Here is a 25,162-nt window from a genome sequence, read left to right as displayed (position 1 = left end):
ATCCAAATTTAGTTTTCTCTTCTCTCTTAAGAAATAGATGTATGACAACCCTGGTCCTGATTTCCAATAAGACAGCATCAGCTACGGTTGAATTAATGTTTTCCCATTAAGCAAACTTCTATCACTCAGACAATATATGTATATCCATTTTTACCCTCATCACTTCACTCATTTACATCATCCAAGTCATCCTTGTAGAAATTTATGAATGTATCCCGTTGCGGAGCACAGGCTCTGGACGTGCAGGCTCAGCAGCCATGGCTCACGGGCCCAGCCGCTCCACGGCATGTGGGATCTTCCTGGACTGGGGCATGAACCCGTGTCCCCTGCATCGGCAGGCGGACTCTCAACCACTGCGCCACCAGGGAAGCCCCAAAGTATGTTTTAATTAATTCTTCCCATCACTTTAAACACTGGCCTCTGGTGTTTCTGATAAGGGAAGACAATGGAAATTTGAATTATGTTTCCAGTATGTAATGTGCCATTTTTCTTTGACTGTTTTCAAGATTTTTATTTTAATTTTGAGTGCTTGGCAACTTGACCATGGGAGCATGCCAATGTATAGTTTTCTTTGTAATTGTCTTTTTTTAGGGGTTTTGCTGAACTTTAATCTCTAAATTTGTCTTTCACCAGTTAAAGAAATTATCAGACACTATTGTTTAATATTTTCATGCCATTTCCCTGACTCCTCCCTCTGAGACTCCAATTATAGGCATATTAGGCATTTAAATACTGTTCCACAGGTACAGGCTCTGTTCATATATTTTCAACATATTTTAATTACTTGGTTGCAAGCTGGGTGTTTACTATTGATCTATGTTCAAAGTTACAGTGTTCTCTGCCATCTCCATTCTATTCTTAAAACTATCCAATGTAGCCAATTGTCTTTTTTTATTTATTATTTTTGAAATTTCAGATAGTATAATCTTCAGGTCTAAATTTTCCATATTTTTATAGTTTTTATAGTTTGTAATTTTGGTGAGTTTCCCATCTTTTCATTTATAGTGAGCATATTGTTTTTAATATGAGGATACCCTCATATTAATGTGTTCCTAAATATCAGAGAAGTAAAAATATAATATCACTTAAAATTATTGACTCATCAAATGTAGTAGTTACCAATTACCAGTACTATATGTCACCACCAATCCTTTAGACAAGGCTTGGTAATTAGCATAATGTATTAGTTATCTACTGTTGGATGACAAACTTAGTGGTTTAAAACAACACACTTTCATTTTGTTTAGTTTCTGCGGTTTAAGAGTCTGGACAGAGCTAAGCTGAACTGCTTAGGTTCTCATGTGGTTACAATCTACATGTTGCCCAGATTAGTTCTCATTGGAGGTTTGAGTAGGGAAGAATCCCCTACCAAGTAAACTCAGACTGCTGTTAGAATTAGTTCCTTTATTGTTGTAGGATAGAGGGCCTTGGCCTCTTGCTATATGTTGGCTGGAGGCTGCTCTCAACTCTTAGAAACCACCCTTAGTTCCTTGACTGCTTACTTCCTTAAACCTGCAAGGAGAGTATCTAGAGCTAGTCTGCAGGATGGAGTCTTATATGACATAAGGCAATCACAAGAGTGACAGTTTATCACCTGTGCCATATCCTATTGGTTAGAAGCAAGTCAGAGGTCCTTCCCACGCTCAAGGGGAGGGGATTACACAAAGGTATGAGTTGCTTGTCAGCAAGTGGGGATAGAGAGGCCTCCCTTAAGAATCTGTCATACCTACTATAATGTTCAGTATTATTATCATCATTTTGAATGTCGTATAAACTGATCTACTTTGGAAAAGCACTTTTGAGTCTTTTTGTTTAAGTTTGTGGAAGAAAAATAGAGGAAATGAAGGTTCTATTCTGGTTTTAATAGAGGATAAATTGAAAATAATCATTTGCATTATTAGGATCCTTTTTACCACCCCTGTATTTCCTTTATGATGTAGATGAACAATTATACTAGGAGATGTGGAATAAATAAGAATCAGACATTTTTACTATCCAAAATAAAATTTAAAAAATTAAATTGCCAAATGTTGTAAACTCTTCACTGAAACAAAGCACTTTTCTTTAACCTATTAACAAAATCAGAAGAGTTTAAATTGTACTTTTTTTTGCCATTGTTTTTATTGAATTTTATCTAGAATAAAGAAAGAAGAAGTTTGGGGATGAAGAACTGCTTAACTGATTAACCAAATTTAAAGCGAAAGCATTTGTGTTATTTTCCAAAACTTTCTGTCTCTTTCTCTTTTTGGAGACATGCCAGAAGTGAACTTTTTTGGGTTGGAGAAAATTACTTGCTCTGGCTAATGAGATATGGGCGCAAAGAATCAAATACAAGTCACCGTTTCCCCTCCCACTGCTGCAGTGATTGGAGAAAAACATGTTGAGGTGAAACATGCATTAGCCCAAGTCCCTGAGTGAAAACATAAACAGAGCCCACTTGCTGACATGTGTTAGTGTAGATATGTAGAATGGGTACGAAATAAAAAATTCTAATGTTAAAAAATTCTATTAATTTGGGGGTTTTATTCTTGCATCATAACCTATCCTTTCTCGTCTGATATTTTCAGATGAAAGTAATTTAGTAAATACCTCATTATTGGTGTCCGCCAGAGAGCGAACTAAGAGGATTTGTACTATGCTCATCACAGTTACTGTAAAATACTATTTTTTTGTGCCTTCATGGTAATAAAAATTAAGGCCATCTACAATACACTGAACTAATTATATTTTAAAACATGAAAAGCAAAGAAAAGAAAGGAAAAAGAAAGATTCAGGAAAAAAAAGAGGAGAATAATTTGTCATGTATTGTGTGGAATTTTTCATTTTGGGGAGTTTATCTTATTTGGAAAAAGGAAATTATTAATATAATAGGTATCATTTGGATATTTTATTTGTTTAATTTATTTAACACCTTTATTGGAGTATAAATGCTTTACAATGGTGTGCTGGTTTCTGCTTTATAACAAAGTGAATCAGTTATACATATACATAGATCCCCATATCTCTTCCCTCTTGTGTCTCCCTCCCTCACTTCCCATCCCACCCCTCTAGGTGGTCACAAAGCATGAGCTTTGTGAACACTTGTGTTTAATTAGGTCATTGCCTAAAGTCCTTCGTTGTGTAAAACTTTGAACCCAGGTTGTTTAACTGTGAGTCTGTGACATTTTAAATTTATAACATATGGACTTTTGAAGCCAAACAGAAACTTCTAAATACAATTTCCTACGAAATTGGTTAGAAGAAGGTGACATGAACTGCATTGTAATCTTTCCTTCACCCCTAAATGTGCATATACATATTTGTGTGTGTTTATGTGGCAGGGAGGAATGAGTGTGTATGAAGTAGAGAAACAATTATCAGAGTGTTGGTATTCTACTAGGAGCAAACGAATGTTGCTGCTCAAATCATAGTCCCTTTTGAGTAGACAAGGGCTACATGATCTTACTTAATCCTCCACTTTTCACTTCAGGTAATTCAGATTAGGGGAGTCACACCAAACCATGGATGGTTCAGCAGCTAATGGCATGGTGGCCTGATTAATCCACGACAAGCTTAAGACCAACTACAGACTGATTAGGACACAGAGTTGGTGCTGTTTATTCCAACTAAGAGATAAAGTCACAGTCCTGTTCAACATGAACAAATGGGGAAAGAGAGAGAGAGATTAGAGGTGATGAAGGAAGAGAGAGAGGGGAGAGAGAGATTCCAAAAAAATGTAGAAAAACAATAATAAGAGAACTTAACAGCCTCTGAGGGACTGAGAAATGTTTTCCTTGTTACCTAAGTTCCCACCACTTCCCAGTTACAGGCCCAGTAAAGCATATTTGTACCTTGGTTCTGTCATTAGATAACCAGGAAATAGATATACATGTATATGTGTATGTGTGTGTCTGTGTGTGTGCAGGTCTCAAAAATCTCTCTTCTTTTGAACTGAATATCTAGTCCTTACAGTTGAATGGATAATATCAAAAACAGTATTTGTAAATATAGCATAGGTATGAGAAGCCAAACAGAATCTTTTCTGCTTATTAGAAAATGATGAATTACCAGAGTTCTCAGCTGAGAACAAATAACACTAAGTACCTCATAGTCCATTTCCAGATCATCTCCAACTGTGGAGCCCAACACCTCCTTACAGGACTAGCAGAGAGGTGTCATTTTATCTACGTTGGTACTAATTCAGCTTCCTACAGGTTAATAAAGAGGGCTGTGGGGGGATGGAATCAACTCTGGAGAAACACGGAATTGTTAGTGTCAACATTCCATCTCCCTTCTTTGCTTAAGTCAGTGTGAGTGTGTGTGTGAAGGAAGGGCATTACACATGCCTCCTACACTTTTTCTCATCCTTCCAACAGTGATAAAATCATTTAAACTGCCCTATGCCCTCATTTACTAAGTGGAGAATTGCCCCTTGTCTGACAGTTACTGAGACACCAAACTGCCAGGGAGTTGTGAGTGGACCTTTCCTGATGGAGAGCAGATGTTTGGGGCCTGTGGGTATTAAGAGGCTTAGTCATTATTGGAATGACCTGATTAACACTGGGCAGGTAGAGGTCAGCATTTAAATTCTCATCACCCAAAGAAACAAGTGCTAGTTCGTGCTTTACAGAGCAGTGTCCAAAATTAACAGAAAGAGGGTCAGGGCCTTATTTCCAAAAAATGTAGGTTGCTTAAGAAAAAGGATATGACTGTGTTCCTACACCCCTCTCCTTTGTTGATGAACCAAATCTCTAAGGATGAGAGGAGAGGAAAATAAATGGTAGAGGAAGGGAGGGTGCAGACTCTACCTCCCTTTCCACCTCAAACAGTTCTTTGACAAGAGTATAAGACTGAGATACTCTTGATACACTGATACACACGCACACTCACACACACATATATCTATATCAGAGTTATGGGATCCTTCTGACGTATTATTTATTATTAAAGGAATCAGATTGAATTAGAAAAGCACAATTTTAGTAATTACTAAAATTGCAAAATATTAAATGCTCAACATGTTACTACCTTTGAGAGTCTTCACTCAAGTTATATTTAAAAGTTCATCCCAATCTAACATCAAGTCAATTTGTTAACCTAACACAACTAGCTCCAAAATAAAGAAAAATGAAATAATTATCCATCTTAAAAATGTATTATAGGAGCTTATTATTGAGTTGAGATCACAAGCAAATGCCAAAACTCTTATATGCTTAACTTGGTCCTTTCTATCTTCTAGTCTAGTGTTTCTCAAAGTAAAACCTAGACTTTCTACATGAGAATCACCCAAGAGTTTTGTTAGAAATATAGACTTCTGAGAATTTCTGGAATTTGGAGGAATAGACTTGGAATCTGCAATCTAAATGATACATTTCTATGATCCTTATATACTCTAAACTTTGAAAATTATTGTCACATTGCCTTATCATATAATAATTTTAAAAAACAACCATATTTTCTTACTAAATTTTGCTCTTTTTTTCCTCCTTAGGTAGAGCTTTAGAAATAGCATTACAGCAGGGCATTTACTTTGAGTTGATCTAATCCAATATTCTTTTTGCTACAGGACAAATAAAGAGCACCCTAAACATTTATCCACATTTTGTTTCTAATTTTTCTCATGATTATTATTCTGTTTTTTCAAGACAGAATGGATACTTTATAAATACTTGTTTCATTAGTAAGTTAGTTAATTTTAACACAAAGGCTTTTCATATGCAATAATTTATAAACAGCATTGATCATAAAGCAGATATTCTCCTTATGTTTCTTGAAACATAAGTATTTATGAAACTCCTAGCACAATTAAAATCTCAGATATCTATAAAAGATGGACTTAGCTAATAAGAATTAGATTTAATTAAAAAATTTTCTTTAGAACAATATAATCCTTAATTACTAACTACAATGCTGGTAATAATTCTATAAATATCCAATGAAAATTATCAGCTAAAATAGGATCACAAACATCCAATTACGTTACTTGGTTAGAAACATAAATGTAAGTATTTCCACATCATAGACTGAGAGATCCTTGAGAAATCTGTGAGGGAAAGCAGAAAATGCACAAATAACAAATGCTGTTTGGAAAAAATAATGTAACATAAGAGCGAAGATTTAATCCTAAATTGGATGACAAATAAGATTTTACTGAATAAGATTTGCAGGATTTATAATCCAGAGAAATGAGGGATAGAATGTTTAGGCAGGAGAAAATTAAAAGCAAATGTCACCTGCAAAGAGTCATGGCATAAATGGAAAAGAGAGGGGACTGCATGATGAGGACACATAGGCAGGAGATAATCATTTATCAAAGTGCTTTCAGTTGCAAATAATAGAAAACTGAATTTAAAGTGACTTTGCCAACAAAGTCATGTATTATCTCTTGTAACAGGTTGTTCAGAGAAGGGGAGGTATCAGGATTTGTTAAGCAACTCAGAGATATCACAGAGCCAGCTTCTTTTCATTTTCTGCTCTTCCATTTTCAGCATTTTGTTTACTTCTAGATTAACTGTTTCAATAGTTCCAAAATGGCTGCTGATGGTTCCAGGTTTTACATCCTTATAAAAGCATCTGTAAGCAGAGAAGGGAACACTTTTTTTCTTGTCTCTCTCTCTCTTTACAATTAAGAAAAACTCTTCAGATTATTTAGAATTAGCTCTCACGTACATTTCCAAAACAATCACTGGCAAAGAGTGTGGATTTTCCATGGTAGGATTAGATTTGTCAAAACTCACCCCACTTAGGGTCATAGCCTCCCCTAAAGCACAAAGCCACCAATTATCTGAACTCATTTGGAGTTCTGACTCCAAGGATGAGGTGGCGTTTCAGTAAGCAACCCACCGTATATTTCATAAACACACTAGAATTGATATATGTCTCTACAGTTATTGAGTCTTTGAAAGTTAACAACCCTATAACAACACACTGAGTTGTGTTTTACAGTGTATATGGCAATTATCAACTAAAGTATTCCCCATAACTAACTTAGATATTTAGATTAAACAATTTTTACTCTCCCTGGCATAGTTTAGAGTCCCGCAGTGTTTAAATAGGCAAAAATTTAGGGAAAATGTCAAACGCCTGTTTTTAATTGTAAATATCTTTTATGGCACATTTTCTATATTTATGTTTTAAAATGTTACTTTTTAAATGACTGAATCCAAGAAAGACCTGCAAAGCCAATTGCATAAACACAGAATAAATCATTAAAAAATATCTATCAATTGTATACTCTGTGTGTGTGTACGAGAAAGAGAGGGGGTCACAGAAGGAGGGAGAAAAAGATGGAGAGGGAGAGATCACAACTCTAGATATTGAAGGTTAATTTGCCCACATTCCCCCAAATGAACTTGAGATAGAAGATTTGAGTCAGCTGTTCTCTCATTAATGCTGTTTCTAAGTAACTCCCCTTGTGTCAGCTGAGTGTATAAACACAGACACACACAGACAAGCATGCACACACTCTTTCTTCCTTCCCTTCCCCTCTTCTTCTGCTTTCTTCCTCCTGCTTTGCCTCTCCCCCTCCCTCTCCCCCACCTCCTCCTCCTTTTTCTGAAGAATCTAAGTATTTCATCTGCTGCCCACAATCACTTGCACGCCTACCACTGCACAAAACAATCAACCAAAAAAGTTCCAATACTAAAAGTAAAACTGACTTGTTGTCATAATTTAGAGACTATTTTATCAGTCTTCAAAATGGCACTAAAACAAAAAAGTGATGTAAGGTCTTTTTAAGACTGAGAGACAGATCTCCTAAATTATATTCCCTTGAGGAATGACTATACTCTTACAGTGAGGGCTGCTCATGCCACAGCAGTATTGCTGGAAGGCACTTTGGAAGTTGCCCTTATAACCTGCATGTTGCCGAGAAGAAACTCAACCCCTGTCAGGATAGGAGACTTAACTAATGAACAGCAGTTTTGAGGCTTGGAAAAACAAACAAAACAAAACAAACAAACAAACAACAAGCTACAGCACATTCTTTTTCACAAAAACACAAAGTTTCAAGTTAATAGTTGTATTTAATACAGTACTTGAAAATACTGAGAATACAGAATGGGCACCAATGTCGAAAAGGGATATTATGTAGAAATCACAAATTGCAATCTTTGAACTCTTCGGTGTTTAAAAAAAAATTGTGAAAAGATAATATGGTAATAGGAAAGATTTTTCAGATATCTGGGCTTAGAAGTATCCCAGGGCTGTTGATGGGTAACCCTAATAATATATGAAAAACTTACAAGAAGTAAGTTTCGTGGTTATCATTATCAAAAGTGAGACCTATTGATCAGAATGACAAGTTTTTGGAAATAAGAATATTAAATCTGAAGCTTACACTCACATCCTGTTTTCAGATGATGCACATGTTGTCTATAATTTTCTAGGGGACTAAACTGAAATATAAGATTGTCTAATTCATCTTATGTTCAGATGATCTCAAATGTGTATCTTTACCTATTTGCAGACATCCAATGACACCTTTGCAATCCCCCTTATGTTGACCGGAGATGTAGTGTTAAGGAAGAGGCTCAACTACGAAGACAAGACTCGCTACTTTGTCATCATCCAAGCTAATGTGAGTGTTTAATTTCTCTTACTTTCCTCTTCTGAATTTATGAAGTACAGAACTTGCCCAGAATGTATGTGCTCACTGTGACCTCAACAGGGTAGCCCTGCGCTCAGTGTAATTTGTATATTATAGTCTTCTGAATAGGAAATGGGATGGAATGGGGTAGGAAGATTATTCCCACTCACTGTATTCTTCACTCTTTGAATCACTCATACACTTCAATAATTTGTTTTTAGCTCATACTGAAGTATTTCTCAAAGCATGATCCACCGAATGACTGCAGCAGAATCACCTTGGGAGTGTATAAGAAATGCAGATTCCTGGACACAACCTCAGACCCTCTGAATAAAAATTTCAGAAGGTAGAAGTGGAATACCTGCATTTTTTATTAGCTCCCCAGGGAACCTCAAAGTACACGAAAGGTAGAGAACTGTTGAATCATTTATTGAATCATTTATCTTTTATTGAGTAGTTGCTCACTACATCTAAGCTACTATGATCATAACCCACATATATGGACTGCAGTGACAGAAAACCTGAAAAACAATTGCTTGTATAACATTATTATTGTCATTATCATTATTATTTTAATAAAATTCTTAGATTTATGTGGTTCAAGAGTTGATTTGACAGTTCAAGTATATCACCAAGGACTCAGGTTCCTTCTGTCCTTAAAATCCGTCTTTTCCTGAAATTTGGTTGTTTTTCCAATGCCTTATGTCCCATTTGCAGTTGTGATGCTTATGGCTCTGGTGCTAGTGAATACCAGCACCATAAGCATCACGACTGCAATTCAAGTCTGAGTATAAGGGTGGTAAAACTAGGACTTCTTATGTTCATTGATTCTGTCTGCTTTTATCTGAGAGGAAGCTCCTTCCCACCCAGCTTCCCCACAGAGAACAGGAATATGAGTCAGCATAGCAGACGGTAAAGTTAAGGAAGTCTGTAGGTAGTAAAGGGGAATGAGACAATCATCTCTGGATGACAAGCAAGTATGGTTCGTCTCCTGGGGCTGGGCATATTGAAAAAATAATAATAATTTGTTAGGAAGGAGGAGAATTGGGCTAGTATTTCAGTAAAAAAAAATCTGACAGGGCTGGCGACAGATAGCATGAGACATTGAAAAAATTCCTATAATAAGTGGCAGGGCCATATTCTGAAAAGGTAGTTAGACTCTGAAGCCAGCCTGTACCTTTAATAACCCCTAAGCATTGTAATCATATTTTTATAGCTGAACAGAAAGACAAGAGGGAGTGGCAAAAGGAAATATCCTCCATCAGCTGTTCTGAACAAGTTTATATGCGAGAAAGTGTTGCTAAGTGGCCATGTTTTGTCTTTTTTAGAGATATTTCAGCAGAAAGGGCATGCATGTTTACATATATAGTATATGTGTGTGGGTAGGTATAGATAGAAATCTAGTTTTTTGAAGACAGATTTCTAGACTTTCATTCAAAATACTTGTTTTGTTTCTTTTTTTCCAATTCAATGTGGGTTGTCTTAGGGCTCAGTAGCAGAGACTAGAGTAGAAACTATAGATGTAGGAAAAAGTAAAACCTCTTAAAGAGGGCCCCTCATCATTCCTCAAAAACGCTGAACCCCTTTTTTTCCTGTGTAAATGAAAATGTGGAGAAAAGGTGCAATTTTCCTTTCTGACTCAGAATCTCTAATAAAATTTACAGAAAAGTCAGATTGCTATGGAATGGATTTGAAAGCTAATTTTTATTGTGCTATTTAAAATGAGGTGTTTTTTTTTAAAGAAATATAAAATAAAATAAATCTTCTGACTTGTCATCTACTTTAAACTATTTATAAAGACATCTGGGACAATTCAAATCCAATTTGCTAGACTACTCATAACTGGGGAAAGACTGATAAGATTTTAGCATTTCAAGGATAAAATTATGAAATAAGAGGATATACATGGATCCTCGAAAGGAAGGAATGGAATTGGTGAGAAATTGAATGAAGACATGAATTTATCTGTAATAGTAATTTTAATACAAATGTAAATTATGCGATACAAAATGTGAATGCTAAATATAGGAAGTTATAAGATTTTTAGTGTTTTTAAAAGTTTTCAGATTATATCCTTTTAAAAGTTATATAATATACTAAAATTAGGATATATCACAATTTATTCAACTATACTTAAGGTTTTTTTGTTTATTTTTGGTTTTTGGCACAGAACTGATAGCTAATCTCATGATTCTCCTGAGAGGCAGGGAGTATAGTATAGTGGTAAAAGCATGAATTCTAGAACCACATTGCCCAAATTCAAATCCTAGTTCTGCCATTTCCTAGCGTGTGACTTTTGGTATACTCTGTATGTCAGTTTTCTAAGTAGTAAAATGGGGATATTAATGATATATACCACATAGGGTTCTTGTGAGGATTAGCAAGTTAGCAAACAAAAATGTGCTTAAACTAATGCTTGGAATATATTCTGATATCATTACAGTATTACATAAACCTCTTAAGTACCAGTACTTACTTGTTCATGAATAGATAATTAAAAGATAAAGTTAGTATGAGAAAAATTGTATATATTCATGTATATATATGTATATACATACATACATATACATATACTTTTCATCTTAGTAGGTAATGCCATATTATCTTCCAAATTGTTGCAGCACATCACATTCCCACAAGTTATAAAGAAAAATGCCTATTTCCTCTACATTTTAGATATATAACTTACTTAAGACAGTGGCTTATTGGAGCTGAAAAGATGGCTCACGCTTGCTTTGAGGGCCAATTTTGGACATCTCTTTCCAACTCCAAGTACAGTGACCTCATTTGTGGCCATGGTGGGAGATATTTACAGTATGGAAAGTGACAAATGCTCCAAGTCACGTTCTTGGGGGCCCTGTGGTGTAGCCATGGCTGCGGCAGCTTGACACGGGGTCTCAGTTCCCCAACCAGGGATTCAACCCTGGCTGCAACACTGCCCTGGCTTTTGTCCCCTTTGGAGGACAAGAGAGGAATATTGTGGATAGACACATGGGCAGGCTCAGTAAGAGTCACATCTTCAGGAAGTTTAAATCATTTATAAGGGGGCAGGCTTCCAGGTCTTTGTTTTCCTCTGACCAGTCGTCTTGCTTTTTACCCCTATCTGATTTGTCTCAGGGCCCTCCCCATGTGCCTTCGCCCTCTTTAGCCAAGATGGATTTCAGTGTGAGGGGCTCAGGGAAGTTAGCAAAACTTACTGTTGTCTGGCACCCCGTTTCCTGAGGAAACTTTCTGTGCAAGTGTAATTTGGGAGGTTTCCCTGACCCCAAGAATAAGGGAGTTGTGACCTCCTTATCTTTTACCCCAGGAAGACTTAGCCCCTCCCTCCCCTGCCATTACTGTTATCTTACAGTGTCCACAGGAGACAAAGTCTAGCTATTCATCCTGTTCCTGTTGTTATTTCTATCTCAAAGTATAAACAGGAGGCTAGTTGTAAATGTCTTACCTGGGACCCATCTATCTCAAGCCTCAGTCGGGACTGCTTGTCTCAGTTGGCTGTTAAACATTTACTTACTCATATATATCAATATCTATACAATTTATATTCTTATATTTATATAGAATAATGATACCCATATATTAAAATATCTTTTAATTATTATTTTATATTCTTTGTAGTTATTATTATTTTATTGATGGTATGTAAACCAATGTACAATGTAAACTATGTCAATTAAAAACCTACTTATTATCTTGGAGTCATAAGAAGAGCTGAAATATGAGCAATCAATTTGGACTTTAAAGTAGATGGTTTCTAAGAAGCTAGAGGTCTGATGATAAATTACTGAACATTACTCAGATTTGGCCTGGCTTTGCTTAGAGTACAAAGATTTGATTGATTTGCAAAAGGAATCATTCAAATTTCTTGTAGTTGTGAGCATGTTATGATTTTTTATCCATGTGAACATGTTATGATTCTTAAATAAATTGCAAGAGTTTTGGGTGACCCACATTAGAAAACTTGTCACTTATTTTCTTTAGAATTTTTGCAACAGTATTACCCACACCGTTTTTTAAAAAATATGAATAGCCAATGAGGCAATGAAATTCCAGAAAAAAGGAGAAAAAAATCTAGGAAAGGAAGTTCAAAGAAGTACAAAAGTCAGGGGTTTCCTTTTGTTGAAACTTCTGATACATTCTGTCACCACAAACTCCAATTTTGATGTTACCCTAAATCATAAAAAAATCAAACCCATCTCTATACATCGATATCTTCAAGCCAACTCTTTCTGTATTATGGTTATCCTGAGGGAAATCCTAAGGGCTCTTAACTACTCAAGAGCCCTTAAATAATTGTCAGAAAGAAAAGATTTACATTTCATTAAGACTCATAGCAAGAATACTTTTTGAATTATTCTGTCAATTAGCAGTGCTATTCCATATTTTCACATACATCAAAAATCTAGAGAAGGGACATAACTATCTTTCATAACAAGATACTGTATTTAAAAAATATATGATACTATATCTTTCTCAGCTCTCTCTTTTCTCTTAATGGACTCGAGTATGCAAAAAAAGTGTGTAAACTGTAGGGATGAAAAACTTTTTCCTTCTTCCCTTCCAGGTTCTGTTGACCTAAAATAAATAGACTGCCCGTTATTTCTCCAGCAAAAATGGGTTTATTTGGGATAAGAAGGGAATTGCAATTTGGGGTCTACAACCACGGTGAGCCATGTGCAAGTCCCTACAAAACAAGGGAAGGAGAGAGAGGGGGAGATAAGAAGTTGGGAGAGCTATAGTAAACAAAGAGACCATGGCTTTTCATTAGCTGAGCTGTTGTAAGGATGGAAGAGGAGGCATTCTTCTTCTTGTTGAGCTATGCTGTCCTTGCAAAGTGTGAGGGCTCCCCCTTCTGGTCTCCTGACTCTGTTTAACTGAAGTTTGTTGAATTTTTTACAGTTCTTTGGCTGGCCTAAAAATTAAATTAACATAACACAGATTAACAAGAGAAAAACAAATTTAATAATGTATGTGTAGGAGCTCCATAAAAAAATATGAGACTGAAAGAAGTGACCAAAGCAGGCTGTCTTTTAGACAAGGAAACTACAAATTTCTGAAGAATTTGCAAGGCAAAGAGGTTTGGGCTCAGGGTGTCACATTAGAAAGGACCATGGTACTTTTACACAGCCTCTTGGCCCTAAGTTCCCTATTTCTGGTGATAATGATGCCCTCTATTCTCCTGGTACAGGGACGGTTCTTTTCATATGGAAGATCTATGTCCTGCTTTCAGGGGGACAAAAGATGATCAAAATGTCCTCCTTGCACTGGCTGTTTCTTAAGAAACTTTAATGTAAAATACTCAATATGCCAATGTAGCATATTTTGGGGTGGCATATTCTGCTCTTCTTCAAAACATTGCAATTATATAGGTTTGGATATAAAAATTAATTTCTATACTTTTATATTTCAAACTATATAAACCACTTTTCAGAATAACCCCTATCCTGACCTTTCCTCATGTCTACCTCCTACTGATATGTGGAATAAGTGCTAATATTACAACCATTGTTTTTAGTTTTGCCAGTTTCTTGGGCATATTCTGGAGAGTAAGACTGAAATAGGAGGATAGTTGTTGATGGTTTAAGAACTATTTATAAAATTTTCAAGTAATGAAGATATTGCTTGAAAATTTTATAAGTAAGCAAAATGATAGTATTCTGTTTACTAGTATGCATAAAAGCTAAGGAAAATTAGTTAAACAAAAAAGACACTTTCAAGAAAAAAGGAACACACTTCTAAAGTGATTTAGACCCAGGCAAACTTGTTGCTGTTATTTTCTTTTTTGAATAAAGAAATCTAACAGAATCAAGTTACTAGGGTAAGTTTTAAAATTTCAGTTGGTGATAGACCATCTTCCATTGGTGAACAGAAGCATGACAGATTCCTCCAAGGTCTTAGGTAACTGAGTTAGAGTCAAAAGACTCAAGGCAACTCTAATTATGTTGCCTTTTTTTTTTTTGCTTTCTCTACTGCAAATACCAGATAAGGTAATGAAAGAGTACTTAATATATGTATCTATGAGTGAGTCTGGTAGGTGCCTTTAGCCATTTTGTCAACTACAAACTACTTGAATACTAAGTATGTAAGTGTTAGAAGTCTCTTTATTCCAAGGCTCCTATGACATTGCCTCAAAAATAAATCTGAACATCAGCATTTTTGTCTCATACTCATTTTTAAAACCAGGTTTCATATAATTTCACAGTATTTGTTAGAGTCCAGATTTTTCCTGGCTCCACTCCACATAATCAATATTTGACTTAATACAGTTCTAAATATAGAGCAGATACTAGGTGAATTAAAAATTAGCATTTATCTCTAGTTTGATCAAAGAATAGTGTGCAATTAAACTATTTTATAGCAAGAAAGCCTTTCTATTGAGATGAAGGAATTGAAGTCTTACTTATCATTTGATGGTTAGAGGTGTTTTATTTCTCTAACATTTTCATAGTTGAAATATTTGCAGTTTAATAAAAATGTGCTTTGTAAAAAGTGGATTGTGACAATGAGTTAGTTGTCTCTGAGCTATTTATAAAAGTGACTTTCTTTGAAATTCTACTAGGCACAGATCTCCTTTTCTGAAACAAATTAAAGAATAGTTCTTCCTTACAATATATTGATGAAATTTTCTACTTATTTATTAAATAATTAATTTTAAAAATGCATGTCTTTGATATGTCAGATATCATGTTATAATATTATATTGTGATGTTATGAGACCAGATGATTGGAGGCTTTGAATAAAGTTGCTAAGTATTCAGTGATTCAGTGACAAGGTCAATACCACTTCCTTATGAGGCGTTGAGAGAATGTTTCAGCTAGGTCAAATCTCACACTCTGATGAATATTCTTTGTGGCTCTTTGAGTCTACGTTGTAGTTATCTCTCTGCTTTTAAATTCCTGCATGTCAGTTTTTATACTGGATTATTCTTTGTATCACCTGCAATTACTTGCATAACTATACTCACAATGGTTATGGAAGCTAAATAAAGGTTTCATATAATTAAATGTTTAATGTTAGCAAATATATAAATGATATGTGAAATAATAACGCACATTGAGAAAATACAAATGAAACAGTCAAACTTGGTTAACTTTGAAAGAGATACATTCTTGCTTGCCAGTTACAGTCACAGTTTCCTAAATTAATGATATCTTATTTTTTTTTTATTTTATTTTTTGCGGTACGCGGGCCTTTCACTGTTGTGGCCTCTCCCATTGCGGAGCACAGGGTCCGGTCGCGCAGGCTCAGCGGCCATGGCTCACGGGCCCAGCCGCTCCGCGGCATGTGGGATCTTCCCAGACCAGGGCACGAACCCGTGTCCCCTGCATTGGCAGGCTGACTCTCAACCACTGCGCCACCAGGGAAGCCCAATATCTTATTTTTAAATGTCTAAAATTTTAAAGTGTTACCTTATTTTTAAAATGATAGAAAAGAAATGAAGGAAAATAGAAGAGGAGAAGGAAGGATTTTGGGGATTAGTTTTTAATATGTACTGGATTTTCACATAACAATGAATGCAAATGTAAATTTAATGAAATCATATAAAATATTTATGTAAATAATTATGTTTTATTTATACCACTCCCAATTTAGAATGTTATTTCCTTTATTCAGAAGAGTTGTGAGCAGCAGCATTATACTAGAAAGAGTAAAATATTCCTTTCTTTTCGGTTTTTATCTTAATTGTCAGGGGCTTTGCTTTAGACAGTATTTTAAGATCAAATTTGGTTCTGAACTGGAAAAAGAGCATCATGGATTAACAACACCTTCCAGAGGCTTGCAAGTTAGGAATGTGCATGAGGCCTATTTTCATATTTCATTATAACATTTTATATTTATTGGTGGCAAATTCTGGGGAATCTCCATGTACACATAAAACATGTTGGTAGTTTTTGTTACTATATCTCTGCTCCTAGTAGTAGTAAAGGGAAGCAGAATGTGTCACTCTAAAATATGCCTCTTTAGCATGCTGACAAAAAAATGAATAAAGTGATCTAAGAAAGTTATGGAAAATTTTATTTGAGCCAAACTGAGGATTATAACTCAGGAACAACCTCTCAGAGAGCTTGCAGAACTGTTCTGCCCATTAGAGGTCAAAGCACAGTTATATAGGTTTTTGAGACAGAGGGCTGTACATTAAATGACATATTTTACACAGTTTACACAACCTAGATCTATAGGTACAAAGAGTAGTGGGTCATGGGTCATCATGACTCCTTACAAGATTAAGAAGGAAGGTTATCTCCTAAGGAGTTGTGACCATTGATGGGATTAGAAGGAATATTTTTTCCTAAGGAGGTCTGAATAATGCAGATGTGCAATACACACTAAAGGGGAGGGAATTTTCTCATCTTGCCATAAATTATGAATTTTATTTCAGCAAGCATAAGAATTATTTTAGGCTAAGTAATAAAAAACAAAAAAAACAAACAAAAAAAAAACCTAGCAGACAGAAAAGAAGCTCTGAAAACCAGTAGAAGCAATTTACATTTACAAGGGAAATCTCCAATTATAAAGGTGTCTTTCGGTCTGTACCAGGAAGACAAGGATGACTCTAAATCTCTAGAAACTCTTATCAGTGGAGAAGGCTTAGATTTAAATCTGCATAACAAACATACCTTTTGTTTACTGTGCTTCCACTGAAAATTTGGCTTTCCCCTCCCAACATCTTTTGTCTTTAGCTGAAGATGGTATTCAAGGTGGTGACTTGGGCCATTTTGGGGAGTTACTCAGTTTTCCTGGTCATCTCCCCTGTATACAGGAAGTATACATGTTATTAAACTGTTTGTTTTACTCCTGTTAATCTGTCTTTTACTACTGAGGGGTTTTATCTAAGAACCTAAAAGGGTAGAGGAAAATTATTTTTTTCCCTCTACAGTAGGTTATCTGATCTTTTTCTTTTTTTTTAGTTTCCACTTAAAAATCGAGATTTTATAGCTCAACACTTTGTAAGCAATTTCTTTTCCCAGTGTAAGACAAAAGCCTATATTGTGTATTTTGGTAAATATGCACCCTCTCTAATGCAGTTGTATCCATGTTATGGAGTGGCAACAATAACCCAAAGAAGCAGAGAATAGTAATAGATTTGTTGCTGCCAAACTGAAAGACTTAGGATAGAAAACATTATACTTTGTCTATTACAGTGACTTGGCTGTAACATATGAGAGGTAAGGTTGAGTGACATGCAAGTATAGAAATACTGCTTCTGGGATATTACAAACTTTTTTGCCACATCTGTTAGTTAGGTAGTCAGACTTGAGTGGGTCCCATCCCATCCTGGATGGGGTCATCTTTCCCTCCCTATGTGGACACTGGTAATCAGAGCATGCCCAGAGATCTTCCCTCTTCTAGTCAAGGACCACTGCTAAGTTTCCAGCCATATCAGGACCAAGCAAGGTAAACCTGCCAGCACAGGTTGGCACAGGTGCACCAAGACCTAAAAGGTGACTCAAGGTAATCCAGGGTTCATTGTGCCATATTTCTAATAAATTAGTATTGCGGTTTTTGCCTCCCCCCCACCCACGTGGGTTTTGCTTCGGTGCTTATTGGTAAGCACCTGCACACTAGGAGAAAAGTTATATAACTTAAAGCTGTCAATCAACTTGTCAGTTAAATGATGCAGGACACAAGGAGGGACCACCACTCTAAAAATCCTAACCCTGCCCCATTGCGAGACTACTTCTGGTTTCCAGACAGCCCACTCTCATCCTTTCTCAGGAGTGTACTTTCACTCTGCTTAATAAAACTCTTGCTATTTAAAACTGCTCTATGCCTCTAGACTGAATTATTTCTCTTGAGAAGGGCAAGAACTGAGGAAATCGCCATTCTGCCAGTAACACATCCAATATCACATAAAATGGTATTCATTCAATATTTTTCTTAAACTTTAGATTGATGCAGTCTTTTTTAAAAAGTACATCCTAAGCAGTTGTAGGGGTGGGAAATTTTTCCATTCTACCCTTCTAGATTCTTTGGCTGATCTAATAATCACATTGATATAAAACAGATTAACAGAAGAAACACAAATGAAAGTTTCGTCACATATATACCTTCTGTATACATGGGAGAAACTCAGGAAAATAGGGTAACTCTACTCCAGAATGGCAGAAGCCCTCACCTTAATTACCATCTTCAGCTAAACACAAAAGAAGATGTTGAGGGTAGAAGGTCAGTTATGGGAGGTTACCTGAAAGAGCTCAGTAAACAAGGGTAAAGTTGATATGCAGATTTAAATTGTTGCCATCTGCATGATAAGTTTCTAGAGATAAGTTCATCTCCCTCTTTCTGGTACAGCCAGAGAGACACCTTTACAAATGGAGATTTCCCTAGTACACGTAAATGACTCATACAAAGGGGTAACTTTTACCCAGTTTTCAAAACTTCTGTGTCTGCAGTTTCTTAAAAATAATCAGCCTGAAATAATCCTATGCCAAAGAGACATATTTGGGGGTGGTAAATTCTGCTCCCCTACACAATCATAATCTTAAAATAGTAGGTTTGGGATTCCCTAGTGGTGCAGTGGTTGAGAGTCCGCCTGCCGATGCAGGGGACATGGGTTCGTGACATGGTCCGGGAAGATCCCACATGCCGGAGAGCGGCTGGGCCTGTGAGCCATGGCCGCTGAGCCTGCGCGTCTGGAACCCGTGCGTCTGGAACCTGTGCTGCGCAATGGGAGAGGCCACAACAGTGAGAGGCCTGCGTACAGCAAAAAAAAAAAAAAAAAAAATAGTAGGTTTGATGAACCAGTTGTGTTTTCTAAATAATTTATGTTAAATTAAGAGTCTTCTATATATACTCAATTCATACATTTAAAATATAATTAAAAAAATTTATTTGTGGACCACCAAAGTTGTCTCATGTGTCATTTGCTACTCCTATTATACTTTCAACTGTACTAGATATAATAAACAGACATGGAAAATTTAGAACAATTAAAGAAGGACTTTAAGAAAAAATCTTTATACCCCATAAATTTAACCAATCAGGGGAATTCCCTGGTAGTCCAGGGGTTAAGACTCTGTGCTCTCACTGCCCAGAGCCCGGGATCAATCCCTGGTCAGGGAACTAAGATCCCACAAGCTGTGCATTGAGGCCAAAAATAAATAAATAAATAATAAAGTAAAATAGAATAGAATAAAATAAAATAAAGTTTAACCAATCATAATTATCAGTGTAATCTTGATCATGTTTATTCCCTTCTTGAGAAGGAAAAATGTTTTTCTCTGCCCTCTTAGATTTACTAATTGGCGACTTTCAAATTAAACTGAACAAAAAACAAAACAAAACAAAAACCCCCAAAACAGTTTTTAACAGTAGAAAGAATAAAATATTTCACTAAGTATTTTAGAAAGAATAAAGTATATGCGTATGAGCGCAAACAAAAGAAGTTGCTCCCTGAGCAGCTAGAGATGAGGTTTTATGTACCTCACTTCATGCGTGAGGAGGGAGAAAATACTTCTTTGGGAACAAGGAGCAGGTTTCTAGGGAGGGTAAACAGGAGACAAAGTTTGTGGTAATGTGTGTTTATGTAGATGCTAGTGTTTTTCTTCTTCTTTTTTTTCTCCTTTTCTCTATAAAACTCTCCCAAGGAAGAGATTTATGGCAGCTTCACTTGAGAAAGTTTCTGCCTTTAATAAGATAAGGAAAACTCTGAAAAGGCTCCTTTTTGTGTATGTTCAATCTCTAATGTCTTTAATTTAAAATAATTTGTATATGAACTCTGAGGGTCTAGTGAATCCCCACACTTGGGAAATTTAAACTTTTTTCCCATGTTTTGACCACAGTCTGTCTTATAATGGATCTAAACATCAAAGAATACTAGAGTTGTTCCCAAACTCAGGTTCTGCTGCTTGCCACTTGAAAGCTAATACTCAAGAGACAGTTGTTGGTTGAAAAGGAAAGGTTGCTTTATTCAGGAGGCTGGCAACCTGGAGAAGGTGGACTCGGGTCCGAGAACCAAATCTAAAGGTTCTGCTTGACCATGAAAGTTTTTAAAGGGGGAAAGGGGAAGTTAATCACATTAATCGTTTGGGGAGGGGGGAGTCAGAGTCTTTGTTATCTTCCACTGTGTTCAGACTTCCTTCTGATTGGTTGGTGGTGAGGTAACAGGGCAGTGTTTCAGGAATCTTATACTCACCCTGAAGTTACCATTCTCCACCTGGGTGGGGGCCTTAGTTCCTGCAGAAGAACTCAAATATATGGTTACATATATTCCTTGAGCAGGAACCAGTGTCCTGCTTTATCACTACAGGATTGTTTCTTTTTTTCTATATTTTTATTTATTCATCAAGCCAATTTTTACTGACTTTTTTTTCTTTTTTTAATTTTTGAATTTTATTTATTTTTTTATACAGGAGGTTCTTATTAGTCATCAATTTTATACACATTAGTGTATACATGTCAATCCCAATCGCCCAATTCATCACAACACCATCCCCACCCCCACCATGGCTTTCCCCCTTTGGTGTCCATACATTTGTTCTCTACATCTGTGTCTCAACTTCTGCCCTGCAAACCAGTTCATCTGTACCATTTTTCTAGGTTCCACATACATGCGTTAATACACGATATTTGTTTTTCTCCTTCTGACTTACTTCACTCTGTATGACAGTCTCTAGATCTATCCACGTCTCAACAAATGACCCAATTTTGTTCCTTTTTATGGCTGAGTAACACTCCATTGTATGTATGTACCACATCTTCTTTATCCATTTGTCAGTTGATGGGCATTTAGGTTGCTTCCATGACCTGGCTATTGCAAATAGTGCTGCAATGAACGTTGGGGTGCATGTGTCTTTTTGAATTGTGGTTTTCTTTGGGTATACGCCCAGTAGTGGGATTGCTGGATCATATGGTAATTCTCTTTTTAGTTTTTTAAGGAACCTCCATATTGTTCTCCATAGCGGCTGTATCAATTTACATTCCCACCAACAACGCAAGAGGGTTCCCTTTTCTCCACACCCTCACCAGCATTTGTTGTTTGTAGATTTTCTGATGAATCCCATTCTAACTGGTGTGAGGTGATACCTCATTGTAGTTTTGATTTGCATTTCTCTAATAATTAGTGATGTTGAGCAGCTTTTCACGTGATTCTTGGCCACCTGTATGTCTTCTTTGGAGAAATGTCTATTTAGGTCTTCTGTCCATTTTTGGATTGTGTTGTTTATTTTCTTCTTATTGAGCTGCATGAGCTGTTTATATATTTTGGATATTAATCCTTTGTCCCTTGATTCGTTTGCAAATATTTTCTCCCATTCTGAGGGTTGTCTTTTCATCTTGCTTATGGTTTCCTTTGCTGTGCAAAAGCTTTTAATTTTCAGTGGGTCCCATTTGTTTATTTTTGTTTTTATTTCCATTACTCTAGGAGGTGAATCAAAAAAGATCTTGCTGTGATTTATGTCAAAGAGTGTTCTTCCTATGTTTTCCTCTAAGAGTTTTATAGTGCCTGGCCTTACATTTAAGTCTTGAATCCATTTTGAGTTTATTTTTGTGTATGGTGTTAAGGAGTGTTCTAATTTCATTCTTTCACATGTAGATGTCCAGTTTTCCCAGCACCACTAATTGAAGACACTCTCTATTCTCCATTATATATCCTTGCCTCCTTTGTCATAGATTAGTTGACCGTAAGTGTGTGGGTTTACCTCTGGGTTTTCTTTCTTGTCCCATTGATCTATGTTTCTGTTTTTGTGCCAGTACCATATTGTCTTGATTACTGTAGCTTTGTAGTATAGTCTGTAGTCAGGGAGTCTGATTCCTCCAGCTCCGTTTTTTTCCCTCAAGACTGCTTTGGCTATTCGGGGTCTTTTGTGTCTCCATACAAATTTTAAGATTTTTTTTCTAGTTACGTAAAAAATGCCATTGGTAATTTGATAGGGATTGCATTGAATCTGTAGATTGCTTTGGGTAGTTTAGTCATTTTCACAATATTGATTCTTCCAATCGAAGAACATGGTGTATTTCTCTACATCTGTTGGTATCATCTTTAATTTCTTTCATCAGTGTCTTATAGTTTTCTGCATACAGGTCTTTTTGTCTCCCTAGGTAGGTTTATTCCTAGGTATTTTATTCTTTTTCTTGCAATGGTAAATGGGAGTGTTTCTTAAATTTCTCTTTCAGATTTTTCATCATAAGTGTAGAGGAATGCAAGAGATTTCTGTGCATCAATTTTGTATCTTGCGACTTTACCAAATTCATTGATTAGCTCTACTAGTTTTCTGGTGGCATCTTTAGGATTTTCTATGGATAGTACCATGTCATCAGCAAACAGTGACAGTTTTACTTCTTCTTTTCCAATTTGTATTCTTTTTATTTCTTTTTCTTCTCTGATTGCCGAGGCTAGGGCTTCCAAATCTATGTTGAATAATAGTGGTGAGAGTGAACATTGTTGTCTTGTTCCTGATCTTAGAGGAAATGGTTTCAGTTTTTCACCATTGAGAATGATGTTTGCTGTGGGTTTGTCATATATGTCCTTTATTATGTTGAGGTAGGTTCCCTCTGTGCCCACTTTCTGGAGATTTTTTATCATAAATGGGTGTTGAATTTTGTCAAAAGCTTTTTCTGCATCTATTGAGATGATTGTATGGTTTTTCTTCTTCAGTTTGTTAATATGGTATATCACATTGATTTGTGTATATTGAAGAATCCTCGCATCCCTGGGATAAATCCCACTTGATCATGGTGTATGATCCTTTTAATATGTGGTTGGATTCTGTTTGCTAGTATTTTGTTGAGGAGTTTTGCATCTATATTCATCAGTGATATTGGTCTGTAATTTTCTGTTTTTGTAGTATCTTTGTCTGGGTTTGGTATCAGGGTGATGGTGGCCTCATAGAATGAGTTTGGGAGTGTTCCTTCCTCTGCAGTTTTTTGGAAGAGTTTGAGAAGGATGGGTGTTAGCTTTTCTCTAAGTGTTTGATAGAATTCACCTGTGAAGCCATCTGGTCCTGGGCTTTGGTTTGTTGGAAGATTTTTAATCACAGTTTCAATTTCATTCCTTGTGATTGGTCTGTTCATATTTTCTATTTCTTCCTGGTTCAGTCTTGGAAGGTTATCCCTTTCTCAGAATTTGTCCATTTCTTCCAGGTTGCCCATTTTATTGGCATAGAGTTACTTGTAGTAGTCTCTTAGCATGCTTTGTATTTCTGCGGTGTCTGTTGTAACTTCTCCTTTTTCATTTCTAATTTTATTGATTTGAGTCCCCTCCCTCTTTTTCTTGATGAGTCTGGCTAATGGTTTATCAGTTTTGTTTATCTTCTCAAAGAACCAGCTTTTAGTTTTATTGATCTTTGCTATTGGTTTCTTTGTTTCTATTTCATATATTTCTGCTCTGATCTTTATGATTTCTTTCCTTCTGCTAACTTTGGGTTTTGTTTGTTCTTCTTTCTCTAGTTCCTTTAGGTGTAAGGTTAGATTGATTTTTTGAGATTTTTCTTGTTTCTTGAGATACACTTGTATAGCTATAAACGTCCTTCTTAGAACTGCTTTTGCTGCATCCAACAGGCTTTGGATCATCATGTTTTCATTGTCATTTGTCTCTAGGTATTTTTGGATTTCCTCTTTGATTTCTTCAGTGATCTCTTGGTTATTTAGTAACGTATTGTTTAGCCTCCATGTGTTTGCGTTTTTTATGTTTTTTCCCCGTAATTCATTTCTAATCTCATAGTGTCGGGGTCAGAAAAGATGCTTGATATGCATTTATTTATCATATGAATTTATTTTCTTAAACTTACTGAGGCTTGATTTGTGACCCAAGATGTGATCTATCCTGGAGAATGTTCTGTGTGCACTTGAGAAGAAAGTGTAATCTGCTGTTTTTGGATGGAATGTCCTATAAATATCAATTAAATCTATCTGATCTATTTTGTCAATTAAAGCTTCTGTTTCCTTATTTATTTTCATTTTGGATGATCTGTCCATTGTTATAAGTGATGTGTTAAAGTCCCCCAGTATTATTGTGTTACTGTCGATTTCCTCTTTTACAGCTGTTAGCAGTTGCCTTATGTATTGAGGTGCTCCTTTGTTGGGTGCATATATATTTATAGTTGTAATCTTCTTCTTGGATTGATCCCTTGATCATTACCTAGTGTCCTTCCTTGTGTCTTGTAACATTCTTTATTTTAAAATCTTTTTATCTGATATGAGTATTGCTACTCCAGCTTTCATTTGATTTCCATTTGCATGGAATATCTTTTTCCATCCCCTCACTTTCAGTCTGTATGGTCTCTTGTAGACAGCATATATATGGGTCTTGTTTTTGTCTCCATTCAGCAAGCCTGTGTCTTTCGGTTGGAGCATTTAACCCATCACGTTTAAGGTAATTATCGATATGTATGTTCCTATGACCATTTTCTGAATTGTTTTGGGTTTGTTTTTGTAGGTCCTTTTCTTCTCTTGTGTTTTCCACTTAGAGAAGTTCCTTTAGCATTTTCTGTAGAGCTGGTTTGGTGGTGCTGAATTCTCTTAGCTTTTGCTTGTCTGTAAAGCTTTTGATTTCTCCATCGAATCTGAATGAGATCCTTGCTGGGTAGAGTAATCTTCATTGTAGGTTCTTCCCTTTCATCACTTTAAGTATATCATGCCACTCCTTACTGGCTTGT

At 36.0% G+C, this 25,162-nt stretch overlaps 1 protein-coding gene across 7 annotated transcripts in view; it reads left to right on the top strand.

Annotated features, from left to right (window-relative positions):
- The window catches only part of PCDH15 (protocadherin related 15), a gene marked incomplete at both ends in the record, with an annotated part of 708,164 nt that overhangs the window by 299,223 nt on the left and 383,779 nt on the right, over nt 1-25,162 (top strand). For all 7 annotated transcript variants that reach the window (XM_082854334.1, XM_082854333.1, XM_082854332.1 and 4 more), the window contains one exon: nt 8,447-8,557. In XM_082854334.1, coding sequence (XP_082710460.1) covers nt 8,447-8,557 — 111 coding nt within the window. The remainder of the gene's footprint in view (nt 1-8,446; nt 8,558-25,162) is intronic.

The sequence above is a fragment of the Leucopleurus acutus genome, assembly GCF_964270905.1.
Source record: "Leucopleurus acutus genome assembly, chromosome: 14".
Classification (NCBI taxonomy): domain Eukaryota; kingdom Metazoa; phylum Chordata; class Mammalia; order Artiodactyla; family Delphinidae; genus Leucopleurus; species Leucopleurus acutus.
This window is presented reverse-complemented; position numbering and strand designations above follow the sequence as displayed.